The sequence below is a fragment of the Chrysochloris asiatica genome, unplaced genomic scaffold (genome assembly GCF_000296735.1).
Source record: "Chrysochloris asiatica unplaced genomic scaffold, ChrAsi1.0 scaffold00504, whole genome shotgun sequence".
Lineage (NCBI taxonomy): Eukaryota > Metazoa > Chordata > Mammalia > Afrosoricida > Chrysochloridae > Chrysochloris > Chrysochloris asiatica.
Window position 1 is genome coordinate 280,377 of NW_006409022.1, and position 22,721 is coordinate 303,097.

A 22,721-nucleotide genomic window follows, 5' to 3' on the forward strand; every position below is an offset into this window, starting at 1 on the left:
GTGTATAGATTATAAACCATTAATTAAGAAAATTCAAAGGCAAACTGTTAATACCTTGATGTATTCAATCCACTGTTGCAAAAGAACCTGAACTCCACCTCGGACTCTACTGAAGAGCTGATACAGGAGAGATAAATCTTGAATACGGTTCTCATCAAGGAGATTATTTAAACCTGAAATTTTGAAACATTTTGGCATAAAAATATAGTGAACGAATATGTCAGATACTTTAATGAAATTAAATTACTGATTGTGGTAACTGGTCTGAATGATGGCTAGTCTATATGTCAACTGTAGAAGCATGTTTTGAATTAAACATAATTAACTTTTATGAATTTGGTTGTTTAAAAAACTAGCTATTTTAACTATGTTAACAGCTTATACCATTAATAGCACGGTAGGGTCAGATGCTCTACATTCATAAAAACTGGTTTATATAAATATGTATTATAAATACTTTAGAGATGCAGCAGATTTCTGGTGTGGTGCTGTAAGATAACAAAGCACTGTAAACCACAAGGTAGGCAGTTCAGACCCATCAGCTGTTCCTTGGAAATCCTATTACAGGGTCGCTATGAGTTAGAATCATCTTGATGGCACTTTAACCACAACATAGATGCAGTAGTCACAAGTCACATTACATCTGGCATTAGTGTACTTAAGACTTTATTTAAAAATGTTGAGTATGACCTGTGGTATATCAAAAACCATGTATAAATAAGAGTTCAAGTTAAAATGAGGTTCTAATGAATTTGATTTTCAGAATGTAATAATACTGTGCAATTACATTAAAGTTCTAAAATATAACCATTCCATGCAAAAAAATGCAAAAAGGAATGCCTTTCCCCTTTCCTTACTATTGTTGTTACGTGCCGTTGCGTCAGTTCTGACTCATAGCAGCCCTGTATAGGGTTTTCGAGGAGTGGCTGGTGAATTTGAACTGCCAACTTTGTGATTCAATTGCAGTCCAATGTTTACCTACAGCGCCACACAAGGAATCCTTCCTTACTGTAGCACTAAGTACACACAGTCAAGAACTCACACTCTCTTTCTGCTGGTGTTGTTGGACGTCTCTCATTTCAAATTCTGTATCTTTACGTTAAGGAAATAGGTACGATTCTAAAAATTTACTATGAATATGGAAAAAGGGTGGTATCCATCCTCAGAAATGCAGACACATGCTTTCAGGCTTTTAAAAGCGCAATCTTTTAAACATATTTCCTACTTATGTATCACTACCATTTCAAAAATGATCTTTCACAAAATATCAATTACCTTTCTGAAGAATTGCCGTTAAGTGTTCACCTAGAAGCTGTTTTTCTACAGTAGCAATTAATGACTTTCTACAAGAAAAAAAACAATAAAATTAGTGACATTTGACTTTCATAGAGATTTAAAATTTAAAGTCTCCTCTGAGAACAAAAATCAAACAGCTTATTTTGTTTCTTTCGATATTTCTATCCATGTATAAATTTATTATAGCTTACTCTATGCCTAGGAGAAGAAAAACACTATTTACTTCATTATTTGAATTATATCACAAAATAAATACTTGCAATATTTCTGTGGTCTTGCTATAATTGACTTTTCCCAATTTCATCTGTTTTTAGTTGGTAATATTTATAAAAGCACAGAAACAGGGTTTCTTCTATGAACACTCACTGAATTTGAATCAGCCTTAATATTTAAAAGATCACACCAGCTTCTAATACTATTTTTTAGTTGTATCCTACATGTACACACACAACCCCTGATTATATCTAATAAGCTTCAAAGAAGGCAACTTTAAAATTTGTATTATGAAAACAATTGGAACACTCTCAAAGCACACATGAAAATAGTTATGAACATGCTTTGGGATGCCTAAAGTGCCGAAGAAGTTGTTAAGCACTCAACAATCGATGGCTGTGAATCTACCAGCTAGCTGCTTCGTGGTCTATGGAAAAAAGATGCGGCAGTTTGCTTTCCTAAAGATTTACAGCCTTGGAAACCCTATGGAGCAGTTTTAGTTTGTTCTATAGTGTGACTATGAGTAGGAATTCTAGTCAAAGGCAATGGTTTTGGTTGGAAAGTACCTTAAGTGATTCAACAACACCAATTAAGACTATTAAATCAGCTGAGAATGTAATACTTACTGAGTGGTCTGATCTAAGTAAGTGATAAGTCTGTCTGCTTCTTCTTCTAGACGTTTGTTAACATGATGAAGATACTCAGGAACCTACAAAGATAGTTTTTTTTTTATATTATTGTTTTCCTCCCCATAAATCATTCAGAAAATTTCAAGTCCAAAAGATCCTGGAAGCAGCCCTGTCAAATGTGACAGGGTTGAATCATTGGTAAAATTATAGGTAGAGTTTAGGATCCAGAATGCTGGCCTTTAAGAAGAGAGAAAAGAAAGGGGCACCTAAGTGAGAGAAGAGCATTACAATGTTGGGAAGATAAATGCAAAGGGCAGCTTATGTTCTATAAAGTAAAGTTTAATGTGAGAGACAGTGGATTTTATCATCATTATTTTTTATACCTCTCTTTCTTGCATTAATTTTTGGCCTTCAGCTGCATATAGCCGGTTAGTTTCTTCCAAAAATCGTTGTTCAAAAGAATCTTGATAAATCTGGGAAGAGGATACAAAATGAAGAAGTTAATTTATTTAGTTGGTAGTTACTGAATGTCTGCTATGTGAACAGCATGAAGAATTTGGTTTTCAAACATCAAACTGGAGATAGCAATTCATTCTGTCTTAAGTAGTTAACTTACCTGCAAATCCGAGAGCATGCTTAAAAGACTTCGAAGTAAACTTCTATCAATTGCTTCGCCGTTCCTTTCCCTCTCAATCAACAGAAGAATGCCATCAATTGTCTTATTCTGGACTTTCTGATCACTTATAATGTGAGCTCTAAATAACTCCAGTCCCATGTCCCTAAAATAAAGCAAGCATACATGATCAAATTTAATTGACAACCATACCACTTCTGAAAAGGCTCTATTTATTGCCACATGTGAATTAGAGCTCTAGGTTTGGAAGTAACAATGATAGGCTAAAATTCACATTTCTTATTTTTCATTGTTGAAAATACACACACCAAAAACATTAGCCTACACAACAACTTCCCTATTTCACACATTTACACTTTAAATAACATCATTAGACTGAAGCATACAGGAAACTGCTGTCTTTCATGAGAACTTAGTATTTTCATGAATGTTCCTGTTTTCCTCCAGAACTAAGTTCTATTAGATTTTTCTCAAATCAAGACATAAAATTATTCAATAAAGTTTAACTATTAAGCAATCTAAGACATAAAATTGTTTTAACTGTACTAGTATTGAAGGCATAATTGGTCATTTATCAAATGGCTTCAGTATTCAAACATCAGTGAACTCTGATAACTGCTGGAGGTAGTTTAATAGTACATGATAGGGGGTAAGAGTTCATTTTACTATTTCTAATTTTATCCATGTGAAAATTTTCATAATAATGTGAAGAGAAAATGAGTGAGCTCTCGATGAAAAGCAGCAAAATGATGCACATAAATAGACATTTCAAAGTTTTTATTTCCACAGCTAACAAAAAACTCATAAACTAGTAAATGCTCAGGAAACGTTAGCTATTTTCAATATTGTAATTAAGATGGCAAAACTGCTACAAATAAAGTCTAGAAGCCAATGTGAATTTTCAAGGGAATATTCACAGTATTGCTTGCCCTTTTAGATTTGACACATATCTTTGCAAAATTTGTTTCTGGCGTCCTTACCAAATGGAGGGTAGCATGGAATTCTGAAGAACGTAAGTTCTATCCAGGAACAAAAAAATGCTCCTAATCATGATCTGCCAATGGGGAAAAAATAAATCAAATCAACTGGTGCTTATAATTTTATAATAGTTAAATATTTGCTCTAGGTAAATAAAATAAGAATTACATGAAAGAGTTCACTGTATACATTTCTATACTATGGTTAATGTGCTTGGCTGCTAATTAAAAGGTAGGTGGTTCAAACCCACCAGCAGTTTCATGGGATTAAGATGTGGCAGTTTGCTTCCATAAAGATTTACATATTTGGAAACCCTCTTTGGGGCAGTTCTACTTTATCCTATAGGGTTGTAAGGTGTTGGAATCATCTTGACAGCAAAGAGTTTGTTTTTTCACGTTGTCATTGCTGTTAAGTACCGTGGAGTCAGTTTTGACTCATAGTGACCCTCCATAGGGTTTCCGAGGCTGCAAATCTTCATGGCACTAAGACAAAAAATGAAGATAAATCTACCAGAGAATGTGCTCATGAATATCTTCATTAAATAATTCTGCCTTAATATTTACTGTGATTTCTAGAAAGAGACGCTTAAAACGGTCCTCTCACGTCTTTTCTACTTAAAAAGTAAGTGAAAATAAAAATAGGGAGTCAAAGACTACTCATGCAATTCGTCCTCAGCACTAGTACTAGAGGGTGAAGGCTGTCTTAAATAGTAAACATGGGTGTTTTGTTTGTTTTTTTTTTTCCTTGGGGGGGGGTGGAGTTGGCTTTTAAGATTTTATTTTGCAGAATATAAGGCATAAACTAACATTAGACTTGAAAGAATTAAAATGCCTATGATCTATAAAGGCTATAATATAAGACTATGTGGCACCTTCACAAGTAGTTATCAAATAGTGAGCAATCTCATAAAATCTCAGCAACCCTATACAGGGTTGCTGTGAGTCGGAACCGACTTGACTGCACTTAGCAACAACATATATATACACCCAGGAGTCTCCACCACAGCAGGGGACCTGGCTGGGACATGGGCATCCTCACTTTAAATGCTTCCTCAGTCTGGAGTCCAAGCTCAAAAGCCCTGGGCTCTGAAGATTCCTCCTACTGTTCCAGAGAGACTGAGCTGGACTGAGGTCTGCAGTCTATCCTCTCTCTGGGATTACTGTTTAGAGCCCAGATGCTGATGACTGAGGCGCTAAGGCAAGCTATGCAGGGCCTACTGGAAGAATGAGAGTAGCAGAAGTACCAGATCTCTGCCCTGGAAGCATCACTAAAGGTTGTTGCAGGGAGGAGCCAGGAAAGGAGATTCCTTATCCATGAACAATGTCTGGAAGGGTTTAAAAGAGAATTTCAGGGTCTTTGGAGTCAGGTTCAGGAGCAGACCCAGTTCCAAGCCCAGAGGCAACCAGGATCAGGAAAGTACAGTACCTCACCAGGCCTTCACCAGGAATTGCAGAATGTGCAGCATCGGCTATGGGAGGCATCAGAAGTTCTGTGGGAAGAACTGAAGTTGCTATGGGACCAACTGAGCCAGCACCAGGAGTTGTTGCTCAGATGACTAGGGGGCAGAAGGTTATGAGAAACCCAAATGAGGATTCTAAGTGTGCTGAAGAGGCATAGCAATCATGGGGAGCAGTTTCCCCATGGAGAGGGAGAGGTTTGGTCCTATCTAGGCCTGTGGTCTAGCAGATGTTGGAGCAACTACAAAGTGGCTGGGAGGGCAAGGGTCATGCCCTGGAGACTACCGCGATAGAGGTCCAGCCAGGATGCCTGACAAGAGTTCAACTTCCTCAGGACCTCCATTCAAGTCTTCAAATCTAAGCAATCCCTGACTATCACTACCTTCACTATGTCCCTTTCTTCATGTAGCTCTGAAGTCAGGTTTCTGGACAGTAACAGTAGCTGGGAACTTTTAAGGAAGCTAGGTGGGGGGTAAGGGCTGGGATTTCAGTTCTGGGGGAAGCCGAATCTAAATGGTACCTGGATGCCAGCTGTCTCATTGCTTGACACTGGGTAGAATGGAGTCTCTGCCTCTTTCATTATGGATCCATCAGCCCCAGTGCTAGTTATCTCAAGTCAGGCCTGTATATCTCTCCCCATCAGACAGATGTAGTACCTAGTTTTGTGTCAATCGCCATGTTTGAAGTTGGTTTGTTCTCTTCACTTTTCCCTCCCCTCATATCTACTGAGGAGCACCGTTATAACTTGGAACCCAACAGCCTTCAGCTCTAGGCTCAGATCCCTGAAAAGGAGGACCTATCCTACCAGGGCCCCAAGGTCATCATGAATGGCTTATAGACGGGTAGGAATAGTGGGATAAAGCTTTCTGTACCCTTATATTGTTGTTATATGCTGTCAAGTTGGTTCTGACTCATAGCGACATTGTACAGGGTTTTCAAAGAGCAGCTGGTAGGTTTGAACTGCTGACCTTGTGGTTTGCAAAACAGTGCTTATCCTACAGCGCCACAGCAGGAGTTCATACCCTTATACATAGTCATGCTTAAGGTCCAGTTTCTGGATTCCCTACCCCTCTACTCTTGATGTAATTTGTTATCTACCCTCCCTACTGAGGCTTCTCACTGCCTACACCCCTCACACTCCAAGTGTAATAAAATAGTTTAATCCTCAAAAATACATAGATATCCATCAGGATGAAGACAAACAAATCAGGGTGATTTTTTATTTTATTTTTTTAAAAAAAGATAAATACTTCAAAATTTACCATTACCTAACAAAACTAATCCTACAATATAAATCATTCTGAAATGCTGATTTTCCTATATTGTGAAATTTCAAATCACAAAACTCAACCATAATTAGTTTCCAGTTTAGAACAGCAGCAGATATCAAGGCAGTCTATCTATTGGAAAGCATTTAAAACTAATCCTGAATTCGAAGAAATTCAATTTGTTCTACTACAATATTTAGCTAAATTGTAATATGTTTTTTTCCAGCTTACCATTTGTCTGCAGTGGTTTTGCCAACATTTATCGATCTTCTTTAGAAAAAGAACACTATCCAATGAATCCATGAGACACAATGTTAAGGACACTTAAAAATGTTAAATATAAAGTAGTATTTGCAATGTTAAGAGTACATTTATCTTAAAGATGGAGCATGTTGTTAACTGATCTTGATTTGGGTCCCCCAAATCATGGTAACCCCAGTGCACAATGGAACGAAACAAAGCCAGATGAATCCTGCATTATCCTCAATCAGCTGTGGATCAAAGCTTTTGGATCCATAGGGGTTTTCACTGGCTAATAAAACTATAAACACTTCAAAATTGCTATTTTAAAAAAACATTAAAAAATAAACTTAGGATCACAATAAAAATAGCTCTAAAAACAATGATTTCCCTTAGATTACTTCTCCTTAAATGGAAACTTAAGAATAAAAAGAGTAAAGACATTAAGGACATCTTATCCACACTAATAATGCATGTAGATTTAGAGCTTAATGAAACACAAGCCAAAAATTTGCTCCTTGTTTCTTTACAGAAAAGAAAAAACAACTCTACAAAATATAGGCATGCCACTTCAAGCTTGGTTTAGTAGTGAGGCATGGGGACAAAGATGAATAACACATGATTTTTTCTGTTTTAAAGGATATTCTCTGAACTGATGAATCTGTGCTTTGATGTGCTCTTCACAAATCTGTCTCAGCTGTTTGTATAAATTTGCAGAAATCTTGTAGGAACAGAGATTTTCTACAGCCTGCAAGATTAAACACATACTTTCTTAATGAAAGAACAGGGAGAAATTATATCAAACTGGTATTATTTTGAGACTTCTATCATGTTAGCTTATTAATGAACTTTTTCATAATCAATACAAGGATTCAAAACTGCATCATAAAAGAACAAGTTAAGTATTTCTATTATGGCTATGCAGGTTTAGGATGGAGGAAATCATGCCAAGTTCTTTCCTGTAAAGATATCAAATTTATACTGCTACATATAAAAGCTGTCTTGTTCTTTAAAATGCTAATCATGTTCATTTTGAGTTTAAAAAATTAATTTGCCAATTGCTTATTTATTAGTGGTTCTACTACCATTGAACTAAAATTTACACTTGATGGGATTTTCATGAACAGAACAAAGTATAAATAATGCTGTTGGCTGTTGTTAAGTGCCCTCAAATCGGTTCTGAATCACAGAGCAACCCTGATAGGGTTTCTGAGGAGCAGCTAGTGAATTTGAACCATCAACCTTGTGATTTAAACCAACCTTTCAGTGCATTATCCCAGAGCGCCACACCAGGACTCCATAAACAATGCTAGCAGTAATATTATGAGCATGACATAAACATTAAGCACACAATGAAATTTTCCCCAATATTTCACTTTAATATTGAATTAAATATCCGAACCCCTGCCATCCTGTTTATTATGACTCATATGACCCTGTATAGGGTTTCCAGGGCTGCAAGTCTTTACAGGAGTAGAAAGCCTCACCTTTCTCCTGAGGAGTGGCTGATGGGTTTGAAATATAAAACATGCAGCTAGTAGTTCAGTGCTTATCCTACAGTGCACCAGGGCTCCATCTTACTAGAGGTTTAAAATTTTGTACAACTCATTAAACATAAATTACAAAAGAAATTACTGTATGTTTACCTCATTTTAATAATTGGTCTATTTTAGACATTGATCCCAAAAAGGACAAGCTTCAGATTTCAATTAGTTTCTTGTTAGGTATATAAAAGACTTTCAAGTTCGATAACAAACATAGTAAAATTCTTTGGATGAACTTTGATATAATCTACAGTTTCAACTACTAATGATTCAAGTTTAACACCAGAATTCCCTTCTCACCACAACTGAAGGAAAAAAATCCATTAGCACAGATTCTAAGGGGGTATTCCAAGTTCTATTGGTTGTAGTGAAATTTTATAAAAATGCAGTGATGTCACAAAGGGGATACAGATGCAGACCTAGATACTGTCAGAGGGGTTGGCACCAAATGGCCCCAGGGGTCACAGCAGAGCAAAGCACTGGGTATCACTAGGGCTGGAGTCAACAGTCACCCAGACCTGCAAAGTCACCATACTCCAAACCTCATCAACTCGCCAAATGGCAGGATGTGGCACACACCATGGGGCAAAGAGAACAGTGCATGATACTTATGTCAAAACGGGAGAAAATTAATACTCATACAGTTGCAGTTGCTCTTGCACACATAAAACATCTCTGGAAAGATACTCAATAACTAATATCACTGTTGAGAGGAAAGGAGCTGTGGAGGCAAGGGGACTTATAGAATAAGGTAGGAGTTAGACTTCATTTTTCACTACACATTCTTTAATAATGCTTTCTGAGCTTTGAACCAGGTGAATATATGAGTACTAAGAATTTAAACGGAGGTCCAGTGTTTACCCTATAGTGCCACATCAGGACTAAGATAGAAACATGAACAAAATTCTCGACCATAATCAAACACTTAGAGAATGTGAGTCGCTGTGTCTGGAAGATTGGGACCATGGTCTTCTATCAAGACAAGGTTAATTGGCATTAACAAAGTCCACAAAAAGAAATGTTCTAAATCCTACTTTGTAGATGAGTAGTGACTGGGTTTTAAAATGTTGTTTGTTATGTGCCTTCAAGTCAGTTCCAACTCACTGAGACCTTGTATAGGATTTCCATGGAGTGACTGATAAGTTTGAACCACTGACCTTGAGGTTCAAACGACCGACTATGCAGTCCAGAGCTTATTCTACAGCAACACACCAGTACTCCTTTAAAAAGCTGAGTGGCCATCTAGCTTGCAACTATTTGCCATTCCCCATCTACAGTAACCTGGTGTGGTGCTAAGCACAAGATTGGTAGTTCATAAACACCAATTGCTCCTTGGAAACCCAATACAGGGTCACTATGAGTCGGAATCAACTTATTGGCACTTAACAACAATCCAGAGCAAAGAAGAATGAAGAAAAGTAAAGAATCAAGAAAAACACAAACCTCAACACTTCTATTACTGAGACCAGAAGAACTAGATAGTTCCCTGATATCACTACCACCCACTCTGAAAAGGATATATCACATTAAAAGGATCTGGATAGAGAGGAAGAATGTGGAATCATGAAAAATACTACGCTTACTAGTAGGATGGAGCTCTGGTAGCGTAGTAGTTACAAATCGGGCTGTTAACCTCAAGGTCAGCAGTTCGAAACTATCAGCCGTTCCACAGGAGAAAGATGAGGCTTTCTGCTCCTGTAAAGATTTACAACCTCGGAAACCCCGTGCAGGGTCACTATGAGTTGGAGATACACTGGTAGAACTCCCGAGACTATGACCTTTAAACACCCTTTAGGCCTGGAATTGAACTCACCCCCATGGGTTAATTTTCAGCCAAACTATAGACAAGTCTGTAAGGTGAACAATAACACTATAATATAAGCACGCCTTATAATAATCAACCATTTGAAATCAAGAGGGTAGCAGTTACCCAAGGACAGAGTTCAGAAGGCAGAGGGGTTAGGTTGGGGGGAAGCATAAAAACAGGAAACACAGAGAGGAAGCAGAATAAATGAGGTTACATTCTGGGGACTGCAATCAATTACACGAAACAGAATGTGTATGAATTGTTGGATGGGAAAACTAATTTGCTCTGTAAAGCATCACACAATTCACAATAAAAGAAAAATTAATTTACAACAAAAGTCACGTGAACTAAACATGTTCAAAGGAAAAAGAGAAAGAAACATGAATGAAAAAGTACAAAATCAATACTTAAGAGTTTGGGGTCAGTTCTGTTTTATTCTAAATCTTATACCTTTGAAATAAGATTTAAAATTTACACTTTTAAAAATGTGTAAATTATTTTATATTTGATGAAATACGACACTTTGAAAAATGCTAGACGTTTGATCTAGTATGTTGTTATTGTTAGGTGCTGTCAAGTCGGTTGGTTCCAACTCACAGCGATTCTGCATAGGGTTTCTGAGGAGCAGCTGGTGAATTTGAACTGCTGATCTTGCAGTTCAAATTGACCTTTCAGTCCAGTGCATTATCTCACAGCACCACACCAGAACTTCTTGATCTAGTATAATTATGACTAAAATAACTTTGTCTCACAAACTAATTAAAGAGATTCTACATAGTTGTACACATCTTGAAATAAAATTATCTTTTTTATTTAAGCTCTTTAATCATTACTGGTAAATGTGCTGCTTTAATTCTTTTCTGAAAGTACCCACCACTTCCATTATCAATTCAACATATAGCTACCCTACAGGACAGAACAGAACTGCTCCTTAGGGTTTCTGAGACCACAAATCTTTACAGTAGCAGATAGCTTCATCTTTCCCCCTTAGAGCAGCTTGTTGGTTTGAACTTGCCAACCTTGCGGTTAGCAACCCATTCTAGCAAGTTTTTACCTCTATTTCTCCAAATCCTAGATCTTCCCATCCAAAACATATGTGTCTGGGGGGGGGGGGGAACACACTCCAAAGAAAATATAAACACATAGCAAATGAAATGCAGATTATAGTTCATGGTATTTGATTTGGGAATCAAAGAGTCCAGAAACAGCAAAAAAGAACACTATTGCATTTTGGGCAAGACTAGACGAGAAAATGAGAAGAATAAAAAATATAAAGAGTGCATAAGACAGAGAATGAAATATGGAGAAGGGGAATCTAGAAATATTTCTGACTTAGCAACAACAGACAGTAAGAAAGATAACGAACCCTGAGGTAATCAGCCTAATAGGTTGCATTTTATTTTACAAGTTGTATGTTTAAAGAAAGGGAAGCACACCACACAGTAGTGAAGTCTAAATTATCTCTTTCTAGCTAGTAAAATTATCTACACCTGTAAGAGGTGTACACTAAATAGGAGGGCCCCTCAGCACCACTTCTTCCCTGAGAGGGGGCGTGATGGGGTCCATAGGCCCTGCAGGCACAGATGAAATACTGCTTCTAATGGTTTTTGCTCTGCAGTAGAAAGATGAGGCTTTCTGCTCCTGCAAAGATATACAGCCCCAAAAAAACCCATATAAGGTCACTGTGAGTCGAACTGGCTTGACAGCACTCAATAGCAAAAATATTTAAAGTAGGATACTGAAAATTGACAATCTGTGAAAGAAAGGAAACCAAATTAAATCTAAATCACTTGGTTTTATATTTAGTATAAATCTTCAAAAGTGTGAAAAATTATCAAGGACTAAAAATTAATAGTTGTACAATTTTTATTTAAAAAAATAGACACTTTTAACAATTCAGTAAAAGGAACTGTGAATTGAACTGTGTCCTCCCAAAATGTGTCAATTTGGCTGGACCATGATTCCCAGTGGTTTGGCAATTATGTAATGATGTAATATGTCAGTAATGTAATGATATAATCACCCAATCAATTATAAAAGGATTAGGGTGGGATGCAACACCCTTACTCAGGTCACACCCCTGATCAAATGGAAGGGCAGCTTTCCCTAGAGTGGGGCCTGCCTTACCTTTTATCTTACAAGAGACAAAAGGAGAGAGACGTGAACAAAGGTGGGACACCTCAGAACTACCAAGAGAGAATATCTGGGAGCAGAGCACATCCTTTGGACCTTAAGTTCCTATGCTGAGAACTTCCTAAAACCAGAGGAAGATTGACTCCAAGACACGTGAAGATCTCCATGGGACACGAGGCCCACAAATGTTGAAAGGGAGGCCCACAAATGTTGAAAGGAGACTAGGACCTTCCCCTAGATCTGACAGAGAAAGTCTTCCATTCTCCTACAGCTGGCACCCTGAATTGAACTTAAGCCTCCTAAACTGTGAGAGAATAAATTTGTTTTTCGAATTTAGTGGTTACGAATCGGGCTGCTAACCTCAGGGTCAGTAGTTCGAACCTACCAGCTGTTCGGCGGGAGAAAGATGAGGCTTTCTGCTCCCGTAAAGATTTACAGCCTCAGAAACCCTGTACAGGGTCGCTATGAGTCGGAACCGACTCCACAGTACATAACAACAACAGCATTGTTATAACAGTCCTAGATAACTAAGACAGGAGCCCTGCATAATATGTAACAGACTAAGCTCATTTTAAAACACTACCTAAGCAACCAAATTTTACAATGGATACTAACCTATACTTAAGCGGCACTGTAGGATAAGCACTGGACTGCTAACCTCAATGTTGGTAGTTCAAGCTTACCAGTTTTTCTGCAGGAGAGAGAGATGAGGTTTTCTGGTCATGTTAATATTTACAGCCTCGGAAACCCTATACAGCAGGAGTGGGTAATGTTTGGCCCTGCCAAGGCAACCACAGTTCCAGCCATCACATTGTTGTAAATGCCATCGAGTCGATTCAGACCCACAGCGCCCCTGTATAGGGTTTCCAAGGAGCAGTTCGTGAGCTTGAACCACCGACCTTGCAGTTCAAACGGCTTTGCAGTCTGGCACATTAACCCACAGCGCCACACCAGGACTCCAGCCATCACATTGTTAGTGTGAAGTGCCGTCGAGTCGATTACAACCCATAGTGACCTTGTGTAGGGTTTCCAAGGAGCAGCTGGTGAGCTTGAACCGCCAATCTTGCAGTTCAAATGGCTTTGCAGTCTGGCACATTAACCCAAAGCACCATCACATTAGGGTGGGTAGCAGGCTAATTTTTAAGTTGTTAATTTTGTATGGCTCACGAATGATGTTATAAATTTTGGCAGATAAAAGGTTTCCCTCTCCACCCCTGCTATAAAGAGTCACTATGAGTTGCAACAAGGAGCTCTGGTAGCGTAGTGGTTACGAATCGGGCTGCGAACCTTAAGGTCAGCAGTTCGAAACTACCAGCCGCTCCGCGGGAGAAAGATGAGGCTTTCTACTCCCGTAAAGATTTACACCCTTGGAAACCCTGTACAGGGTCGCTATGGGTCGGAACCGACTCGATGGCACTTCACAACACAACAACAACAATGAGTTGCAACAAGGTGGATGTTTTTCCTTCCAGTCGTGTGGTTATCGACCTCTACAAATGAATAACAGAAAGGTTCATAACTTAAGATTTCTTTCACAAAGAGCTAACTAAACAATAGTTCCAGTTACTAATAAAGATAAAATATTTTCATCTGAATTGATGGGCTAGGATTGCCTTCAAAGATAATATTGTTGTTAAGTGCTGTCCTACGCATTTATAAAAAAAAAAAAAAAAAATTTGATTTAAAACACTGGTACAAGTGGATAGAGAGAAATACTTTTAACTCATGGTATATGGAGGGGATTATAATCAATGTAATGAAACAAGTTATATGAATGCTTGAATGTGAAACTGATGATGTGCCCTGTAAACTTTTACTCAATGCATAATAAAAATCTTAAATTAAAAAAAACAAACAAAACCACTGGTACAATGTCTTACAAGAAAAATAATCTCACAGTTTCAAGTATAACTTAAAAAAAAATTCTCACACCAAAACCAAATTTCACATTTTAAGATACCACATGTGAAAACAATACACATTCTTGAACATGTGGAGAGATGATGCAGTTCCTAGACAGTTCCGCCACTCTGTTTTTTGTTTTTTGTTTTTTTTTAATGTAGCTAATGGGATCTACTGAAGCATATTTGGAATGTAACCTGTTTATCAGCCAGCTATTCTGGCCTAGTGCAAATTTAGAATTCAAAAACACATGTGGCTTAGAGTTGTATCCTCCAAAGCAAACCAAACCCAATGCCATCAAGTTAGTTCCGACTCATAGGGTTTCCAAGGCTGTAAATCTTTATAGCAACAGAAAGTCTCAACGTTCTCCCTCAGAGTGGCTGAGGGGTATAAACTGCTGACCTTATGATTACTCCAGCACCACCACAGCTCCTTTCAGAGCTCTAAAAGAAAATGCAATTTTAAAATGAAAGAATTATTTTTTAAAGACAAATATTATTTATGACACTGATACATAGCAGGCACTCTTATCTAAGTACTTTTCTGTAATACTTCCAAACAATCCTGCAGTATAGCTAGTGGTGATCTCATCAGTTTACAAATCTGGAAACCAAGTTTTAGAACTCTAATCTAAGCAGGGCTTAGAACCAGTTCATTCAATCCTTGGCTGAGAATTTGCCTTTCCACCCCAAATATACTAAATCAGAATTTACATTTTAATAAGACCCCCAGGTGATTCTTAAGTCACATAAGGTGTACGTAAGAATCACCTGGGGAGCCACAGAAACCCTAAATCTAAGGCAAGTGGTAAAAAAATAAAGTCGGCATTTAATCAATCAAAAAGAAACAAACCCAAGCAACATAAACCTTCTAGAACCTAAGCCTAAGTATTTTTTTTAAACTATGGTACAATTCTAATATAAAATTACTTGAAAAGAGATATGATTGTGCCAAAAGGGTCATGGTCACAGGCAGTCCAAAGACAAGGCCACTGAGTTCTCAGTTGGAAACAATACAAGCCAAAGGCATCAGGAACATTTCCTAAGACACCCAACCTATACATGAAACTGCATTATTGTGTGAGCTGTGCCACTCACAGCAAGGTGGTCAGGAACCCTTCTCATGAAGCCCAAGACAGAATCCCCGCCCTAATTTAAACTTGCAGGTGCTGCCCTTCCACCAAAGCCCATGTAATGATGAGTCCTTAAAGGCTGGGGACAAAAAAACCAACCTGCAAGAAAATGAAATGGAAATCATACTTAAAAAAATAAAAAAAAAAAAGACATTGTCTACTATTGCAAATGCACTCAGAAGAGCATGTTCTTTCCTAGAAATTAAAATCATAGTAGGCAATACATGCTGTCCACACTAGGACTTCTACACTTCAGCTTTAATGCAAAATGGTTTTTCATGCAGACAAAAAGGTCTAGAGAGACATATGCCAAATAAGTGTTAACTTCAGGATGGTGGGGAGGGATGAGGAGTTTGGAGAACTTTCGTTTTGTCTTCTATCTATGCACATCTATATTTTTCCATTTTAGGAGAATACTTTTGAAATACATTTTCATGAGTCAAAATAAAAAACACACCTGAAATCTAAATGATATGAAACAATTTTACTTTCTTTAACCTTTTATCCACTTTTTAAAAAACTTGAACTTCTCAAAATAATCCTTCAGAAACAAACCACGGGAGCATTTATTTATGGTCAAAAACAATAAAGAGCTCGAAACAAATTCTTTCAAATTTATTATAACTGAAACAGTAAGGTACTATGAAAAGCACCCACGCTGGAAAAAATACGAGGGGGCTTTAAAAAGTTAGTGGACAAATGGAATTGAAAGATAATGGGATTTTCCCATAAACTTTTCCAAGTCCCTTTGTGCAACACTCATGATTTTAGGGTCGAGAAAGGCAATGAAACAACAGCAGGTGATACCGCTAAAGCACAAGAAAACACAAAATATACTAAGGTATCAGCTCTTCAAACTTAAAAAATTTAACAATGTATCAGGGAAAATATTTTCCAATCAGTAGTTCTGGAAAAAAATATTTAGGGTATAGAATACAGAGTTCATTAACAACTACAATCACCATCTATCACAAATACAAAATATTTAAAGTAACACACTGAATTAAATATGCTGTACAACAGCATGCCCATATAGACACAATAATGAAAAATTACCTGCTTTGAGGATAAAGTGTCTTTTTCCTAAAGTGCAACTATTTGCTTTAAATATTGAACCTACATACAATGCTAGGAGGTCCCTAGGGTGGCACTGTTGGAAAAGCACTGGACTGGCAACCTCAAGGTCAACAGTTCAAACCCATCAGTCGCTCTCAGAAACCCTACATAGGGTGGCTATGAGTCAGAACTGACTTAAAGGCACACAACACAGTGTTAGTAAAAGTATGGTGACATATTAGTGAGGCCACATGACAGTGGAAACTAGGATGAGAGATTTCAGTTTGAATACTTCTGGTGTGGCACTGTGGATTAATGTTCTGGATTGCACAGTTGGTGGTTCAAACTCATCAGCTGCTCCTCAGAAACCCTATACAGGGTCGTTATGAGACGGAACTGACTCAGCACTTTAAGACCACAACCACAACCACCACCACCTCTGACAAGGGATCTTCAAAAAGTTTGTGGAAAAAATAATCCACAAACTTTTTGAAGACCCCTTATGTATGACCTTGGTTCTTTAATGTTTCTGAGACTCAAGTGTCCTTATTAATAGTGGGGATAAAGACACCAGCACTGTCTACTTCTCACAAAGAGCTTCTGTAATGCTTAGATGAAAAATGGGAAGATGAGCCTGATTTAAAGGCTGTCACATACACACTATACAGAAATATTGAGCACATGTTCTCTCAAGGCCTTTCCAACTATAATTCTACTATCTTTATTGTTGTGTAACTCAGGAGCCACATATGTAATCAATCAACAGAGCCAAATGAGATGGGGCATATCTTCAATAGTACTGAACTACTTACATAACCTTATTATACTTATTGATATTACACAGCATTACTACAATGTATTATGGAGCCTGGTGGTGCTGTAGGATAAGCACTGTTCAGCAGTTCAAACCCACCAGCAGCTCCCATAAAGATTTACAGCCTCAGAAACCCTATACAGGGTCACTATGAGTTAGGAGCAGTTGAATGGCAGTGTATTTGGTTTGGTTTTTGGTTTACTACTATGCAGTAGCGTAATGGTTACAAATTGGGCTGCAAACCGCAAGGTCAGCAGTTCGAAACTACCAGCTGCTCCGCGGGAGAAAGATGAGGCTTTCTGCTCCTGTAAAGATTTACAGCCTCAGAAACCCTGTTCAGGGTCGCTATGGGTCGGAACCAACTCGACGGCACTTAACAACATTGTATATTATTCTGAGTTTCTTTGCGAACATCAACTCACGTAATTTCCATAGCAACAAAATTAGTGATCTCAACTGACCTATTACAAGAGAAAAGTCCACACCATGGCTTATGAAAGTTTAGTGGTATCCTTTTAGAGCCATATATTATAGTATTTCAAGGTGCTTTCTTACAAACATTTTTTGATTGTTATAAGCAATCCTATGAGATAAATAAACAGAACAGCTCCATGATGTTTTCAAGACTCTGATCCTGATTGATAGGCCTGCCTGCTAACTTTTCTGCTAGTACTTCGGTTATTAGATATTTGTGCCACCCAAGGACCTCTACAATGAGAACTATAAACAATGCTAAATGGATCCAACATAATTTCTGAAAAGGCACTCACCAATACAGACCCTGAAGTATTTTTTTTGTAATATGAAATTGCTGACGCTATAATGCAAAGTAACTTTTTCCACTCGTTGTGTTAAAACACAGTAAAGGCAAAATATCTTGGTAGCAAGAAATCTAAATCAGTAATTACCTTTGATATCATATTTAAATTAAATACTACAAGACTCATTTGTTAAGCAAATAAACTAATTTGAGCCTCAGACCAAGTTGCTGGGCTCATTTCTGGGGTAAGGTGTATCTTGTAGCCTAGGAGACAAGATAAACACAAAGAACAAAAAATGTCACAAAGCTACTAGTAGAGAGGCTGTTGAATGGAGAAGTGAATATCTGCATTTTTGAGACTTTCCAATACGTATAGAAGCACTGGTGGCGCTATAGAATAAGCACTAGACTGCTAACTGCAAGGTCAGCAGTTTAGACTCACCAGCCACTCCACAAGATAGTCAGCTTGCTCCAGAGATGATGTGCAGCTATTGGAATCCTATGTAGCTGGGGTGGGAACCTCCCCACTCCCCCAATTTATAACATCATTGGGGGCCATACAAAATTAACAACTTATAAAATTAGCCTGCTATATTTAGTCCAACATTGAATTAACTCACCCTTAATATGATGGCTGGACTGCTGGTGTGGCGCTGTAGAATCAGCACTGGACTGTGAACCACAAGGTCAGCAGTTCTTCACCAGCTGCTCCTTGGAAACCCTATATACTATGAGTGGGAACTGACTTGACAACACTTAACAACAACATGATGGTTGGAACTTCGGTTGTCTTGGCAGGGCCAGACCAAATGATTTCGTGGGCCTATACATAAGACCACAGGCCAAACATTCCCCACCCTTGTTATACAGAGTTACTATGAGTTGGAATTGACTATAGCAATAAGTAAGGTTCCTATACATCATATCACTAAGCAAGAAATGGCACAATACAATGACATGTCACTAGAAATCTTGGGAAGCTATGCTAAAGGATACCATTATAGGTAAAAACTCTATTACACCAAAGTACTCCTAGCTCTGGTAGCGTAGTGGTTACGAATCAGGCTGCGAACCACAAGGTCAGCAGTTCGAAACTACCAGCTGTCCCATGGGAGAAAGATGAGGCTTTCTGCTCCCGTTAAGATTTATAGCCTCTAAATCCTGTACAGGGTCGCTATGAATCGGAACCGACTCCACAGCACATAACAATAACAACTCCTAACTATAAACCCAAATCAGAAAAGACCAAGATAAGCCCAATTTATACCCATGTAATTACCCTTAAGTTGTTGTAAAGTACCGTTGAGTTGGTTCCAACCCTAACCACCCTATTATAGGGTTTCTGAGGAGCAACTAGTGAGCCCGAACCAATGATCTTGCAGTTCAAATCGAACTTACAGTCCAGCACATTAACCCACAGCACCACCCTAGGACTCCAATTCCCTTACAGTTTACATTAAGAATGTGTGATCTGATTATAAATTTAAGTGAAGAAATTAGTTGAGTAATTGTTAGAAGGGAAGTAAGCCTACTTATACGCCTGTTTCAGAAAGTAAACTCCATCTATATCCCACCTGAAGTCATACCAATTAAATATGGTTATCACATTAATACATACCTGATAGAGTTCTTCTAAATTGTACTTAATTGAAGTACTATTCTGGATAGCTTCAACTGCTTCTTTTAGTTTCTGCCATGTTTCATCTGTGTAGTTTTCTGGTAATTTAGGTTTATCTATATAATACATAAAAGGTTGATATCAGAATAATATACAGGCTCTATTAACTGAAGTATCCATAAAAACACTATTTTTTTCCAGGAAAACTGTGATCTTTATAACTTTATTAAACCTAAGTTCTAAACTAACCACTAAAGTTAAGCTTACTATAAAAACTAAACTCTAAAGTTCTATAATACCATTTTAAGTCATTTTGACTATTAAAATTGATGGTGAGGTTTTTTCCTATTGATTGTATTGCTTCAAAACATAAAAAAATTTAAATGGCACATAAAAATAATAATCCTGATCTTATTCTATTGAAATCTAAGTCGGCATGAATTTTGTACTTGAAATCTAAAATGCTAAGTGTCTACTATAAGAGGTACTTTATAAACCTCTTACTCTTCCCAATAACACCCTGAGGAAAGTATTATTATCTCATTGTAAAATTGAAGAAACTGAGGCTCAAAGACTCATTTCTAAAGGCTTGCCCAAGGTCACCATAGCTAATCACTGGCAGAGCTGGGATTCTAGTCTAGAGCTGATGACCCCCATAGGTATGCAGCTTCTACAGAAATGGAAAGAAACATTGTAACTCCAGTTTTAATTTAAACTATTTATAAGCAGAAGTGGAAAGAAACATTGTAATAGTTTTTAATTTAAACTATAAGCAGCGAAATGTTAAAAAATGAAAACATTCAAATGACTCCAAAACCTATGTAGCAGTTTCAGAAATGGAAAAGAACATCTTAATATCCAGCCTTTAAATTTCATTGACAAACCGTGAGTGATTTTTTAAACATTTTAAAAATCCAAATGACTTTTTAATGGTTTTTTTTGGGGGGTGGGGGGAAGGCAACAAAATCTCTGAAATCAGTTTGCAAATGTAATTAGGATCATAGCTCATTTCTTAAAAACCAAAAAATCCTGGCTATTAAATTCATATATTTTTAAGTGAAAAACACATTAGCCAGTTACAATCCATATTCACCCCAGAACACTCTGCTAAGTCAGCAAGTGTTGAGAGCCTGGGATGGCAGAAAAGTAATATAAAAGAGAAAAAGATTAAAAATAGGCAACACTATAAATGCTTGCTGAAAATTAAAAGTACATTCTTAATTTTTTAGCAATGTTGAAAACACAAAGAGAACCAGTATGTAGCCACAGCCACTTATCTGGTAAGCATTAAGTTCATTCATTTACTTCTTCCCATTGTACAGACATTGTGGCACACCTTACCTGCAAGTTGTTAAAAAGTGTGGAAAAAGTAATAGGAACACATCTAACCAATAAAAATTCAGTTGTTATACTTTAAAATTTGCCGATTTTATATTCACATCAATGCATTCATAATACCTAATTATGCATTGATGTGAATATAAGATCATGTATCTGAAACACATGAATAAAATTTCCTAAACACTGCAGGTGTTTAGAACTTATTTTAATGATGAAAAAAATAAATGTAGTAATTGTTTCTATCTTCAGACTAGCGGTATATAGAGTTACTACTTCTCTGTATACAGTATTTTTTACTTCCAAATCCTATCTTTGGAAAGAAATAGAGATTGTAAATCCTTTTCCTCCAAATATCGCTTCCATATTGAGTTTCAAGAACCAAGTATTTAACATTATAAATCTGGTTTGAGCATGAAAGGTTCACCACTGCTACCTGCATTTCTAGGAATTGGGGAATGTGGCCTACTGAAATCAAAATCAAAATCCCAGCAGCGGCAAGGCTCACTACACACCTGAAATTTAAAAATCACTTTAGAAGTCAAGTTTCTCACCTGTAAAATCCAGATCAATCATACTGACTGTTGATGTTTTAAGCAATAGCAAATTAAATACAATGGATTGAGAAACAGCTCCCAATCCTGCACAGAAACACCCAGTGTAGGCTTCTGCACAAGGATACTAACCGCCCAGGCAGATGAACCCTCCACCATAAAAAGGACCTCCCTCCACCTCATTGATTATGCATAAAACATTAGGCCACCTTGGTACTGTTTTAATATATTAAACAAAAATAGAGCACGTGACTGCTCAAGTGTCAAATCCTTAGTAGGCGATTACGGCTTTTGGCCTTGGTTACCTTTAAAGTTCTTGATCACTAACTTCTTAGCAGAGCCAGGCTTGCTGGTAGCAAAGCTAGAGACGGTGGTGGAAGATTTGGCTAGGCCGTTTGCATGATGCACCGAAGCCACAGAAGAGATTAATATACTCTTATGTTTTAGTTGTTGCTGCTGAGATGTTGCAGCAGTTGGTGAAGAGGAGGAGGAGGAGGAGGAGGAGGATTCCTCAGCCATCTTCGCATCAAATGTTACAAACTCCAGGGTGTCTTCAAAACGCAGCTTCTTCTCTATCGGTACACCGAGGCTTGAAGCAGCCACTGAACCCCCCAGGCAGGGGAAGGATGAGGTTGAGGGGGAAGCGGAATCCCTGGCTTGAAAAGGAGGAGTGGAAGAGGAGGAAGAGGTGGAATCAAAGTCTTCTCTCTCGTTACTACTGTTACTGCTGCTGCTGCTACTGCTGTTTAACTTTCTCTTCTTGGCAGAGGTGGGCGGAGTGGTGCTGCTATTACCATCAGTGGCAGATCTGACCTCCTGAGCAGCAGCAGCAGCTGAGGGATTGAGGGAAGAAAAACCTGTTGGAAACATGAAAATAGCGGGGTCAACAGGCAGAGGAGCATCAAAAACCTACGTTTATATGCCTGCGTGCGTGTAGGGGAGAAGGTGGCAATGCTAGAGGGGGAAGGGAAGAAAGAGAGGAGAAACACAGAGGACAAGAAGGAAAGTGAAGGGGGGAGCTACACCAGGGGAATGGGAGGGTTTGGGAAGGCGGATAGGCTGACACCAGGAGTGAGCAGAATGAGGGGGGGACAGCGAATGAGGAGGGAGACAGGTAAATGGCCCTGACGTCCCCCTCCCCTGCTTTCCAGTCTCTCCCCCCCTCCCCCCTTCTGCTGGAGCAACTCAGTGAGTCTCTCTGGCTGCAGCTCCTCCTCCTTTTCTCCCTCTCTCTGGGAGGGGAGAGATGTGGTTGGGGGGAGGGGGACAGAACCCGGGCTTGTTATTGTCAATAGCACAAGAGGCTAAAGATGGCGACACTTCCGGTCACGCGGCATCGTGGGAGGGG

General features: G+C 38.2%; 1 protein-coding gene across 2 annotated transcripts in view; it reads right to left on the reverse strand.

Annotated features, from left to right (window-relative positions):
• The window catches only part of CUL4B (cullin 4B), a 46,696-nt gene extending 24,453 nt beyond the window's left edge, over positions 1–22,243 (reverse strand). The window contains exons 1-10 of one of the 2 annotated variants that reach the window (XM_006877472.1): positions 21,679–22,243; positions 19,482–19,597; positions 7,360–7,463; positions 6,707–6,776; positions 3,753–3,826; positions 2,755–2,917; positions 2,522–2,611; positions 2,136–2,218; positions 1,276–1,343; positions 55–173 (exon numbers count right to left, since the gene is read on the reverse strand). In XM_006877472.1, coding sequence (XP_006877534.1) covers positions 55–173; positions 1,276–1,343; positions 2,136–2,218; positions 2,522–2,611; positions 2,755–2,917; positions 3,753–3,826; positions 6,707–6,776; positions 7,360–7,463; positions 19,482–19,597; positions 21,679–22,243 — 1,452 coding nt within the window. Of the gene's footprint in view, positions 1–54; positions 174–1,275; positions 1,344–2,135; positions 2,219–2,521; positions 2,612–2,754; positions 2,918–3,752; positions 3,827–6,706; positions 6,777–7,359; positions 7,464–19,481; positions 19,598–21,373; positions 21,396–21,678 lie in introns of those variants that run through there. The other variant, XM_006877473.1, reaches the window with a different exon arrangement.
• Positions 22,244–22,721: the final 478 nt, after the last annotated feature.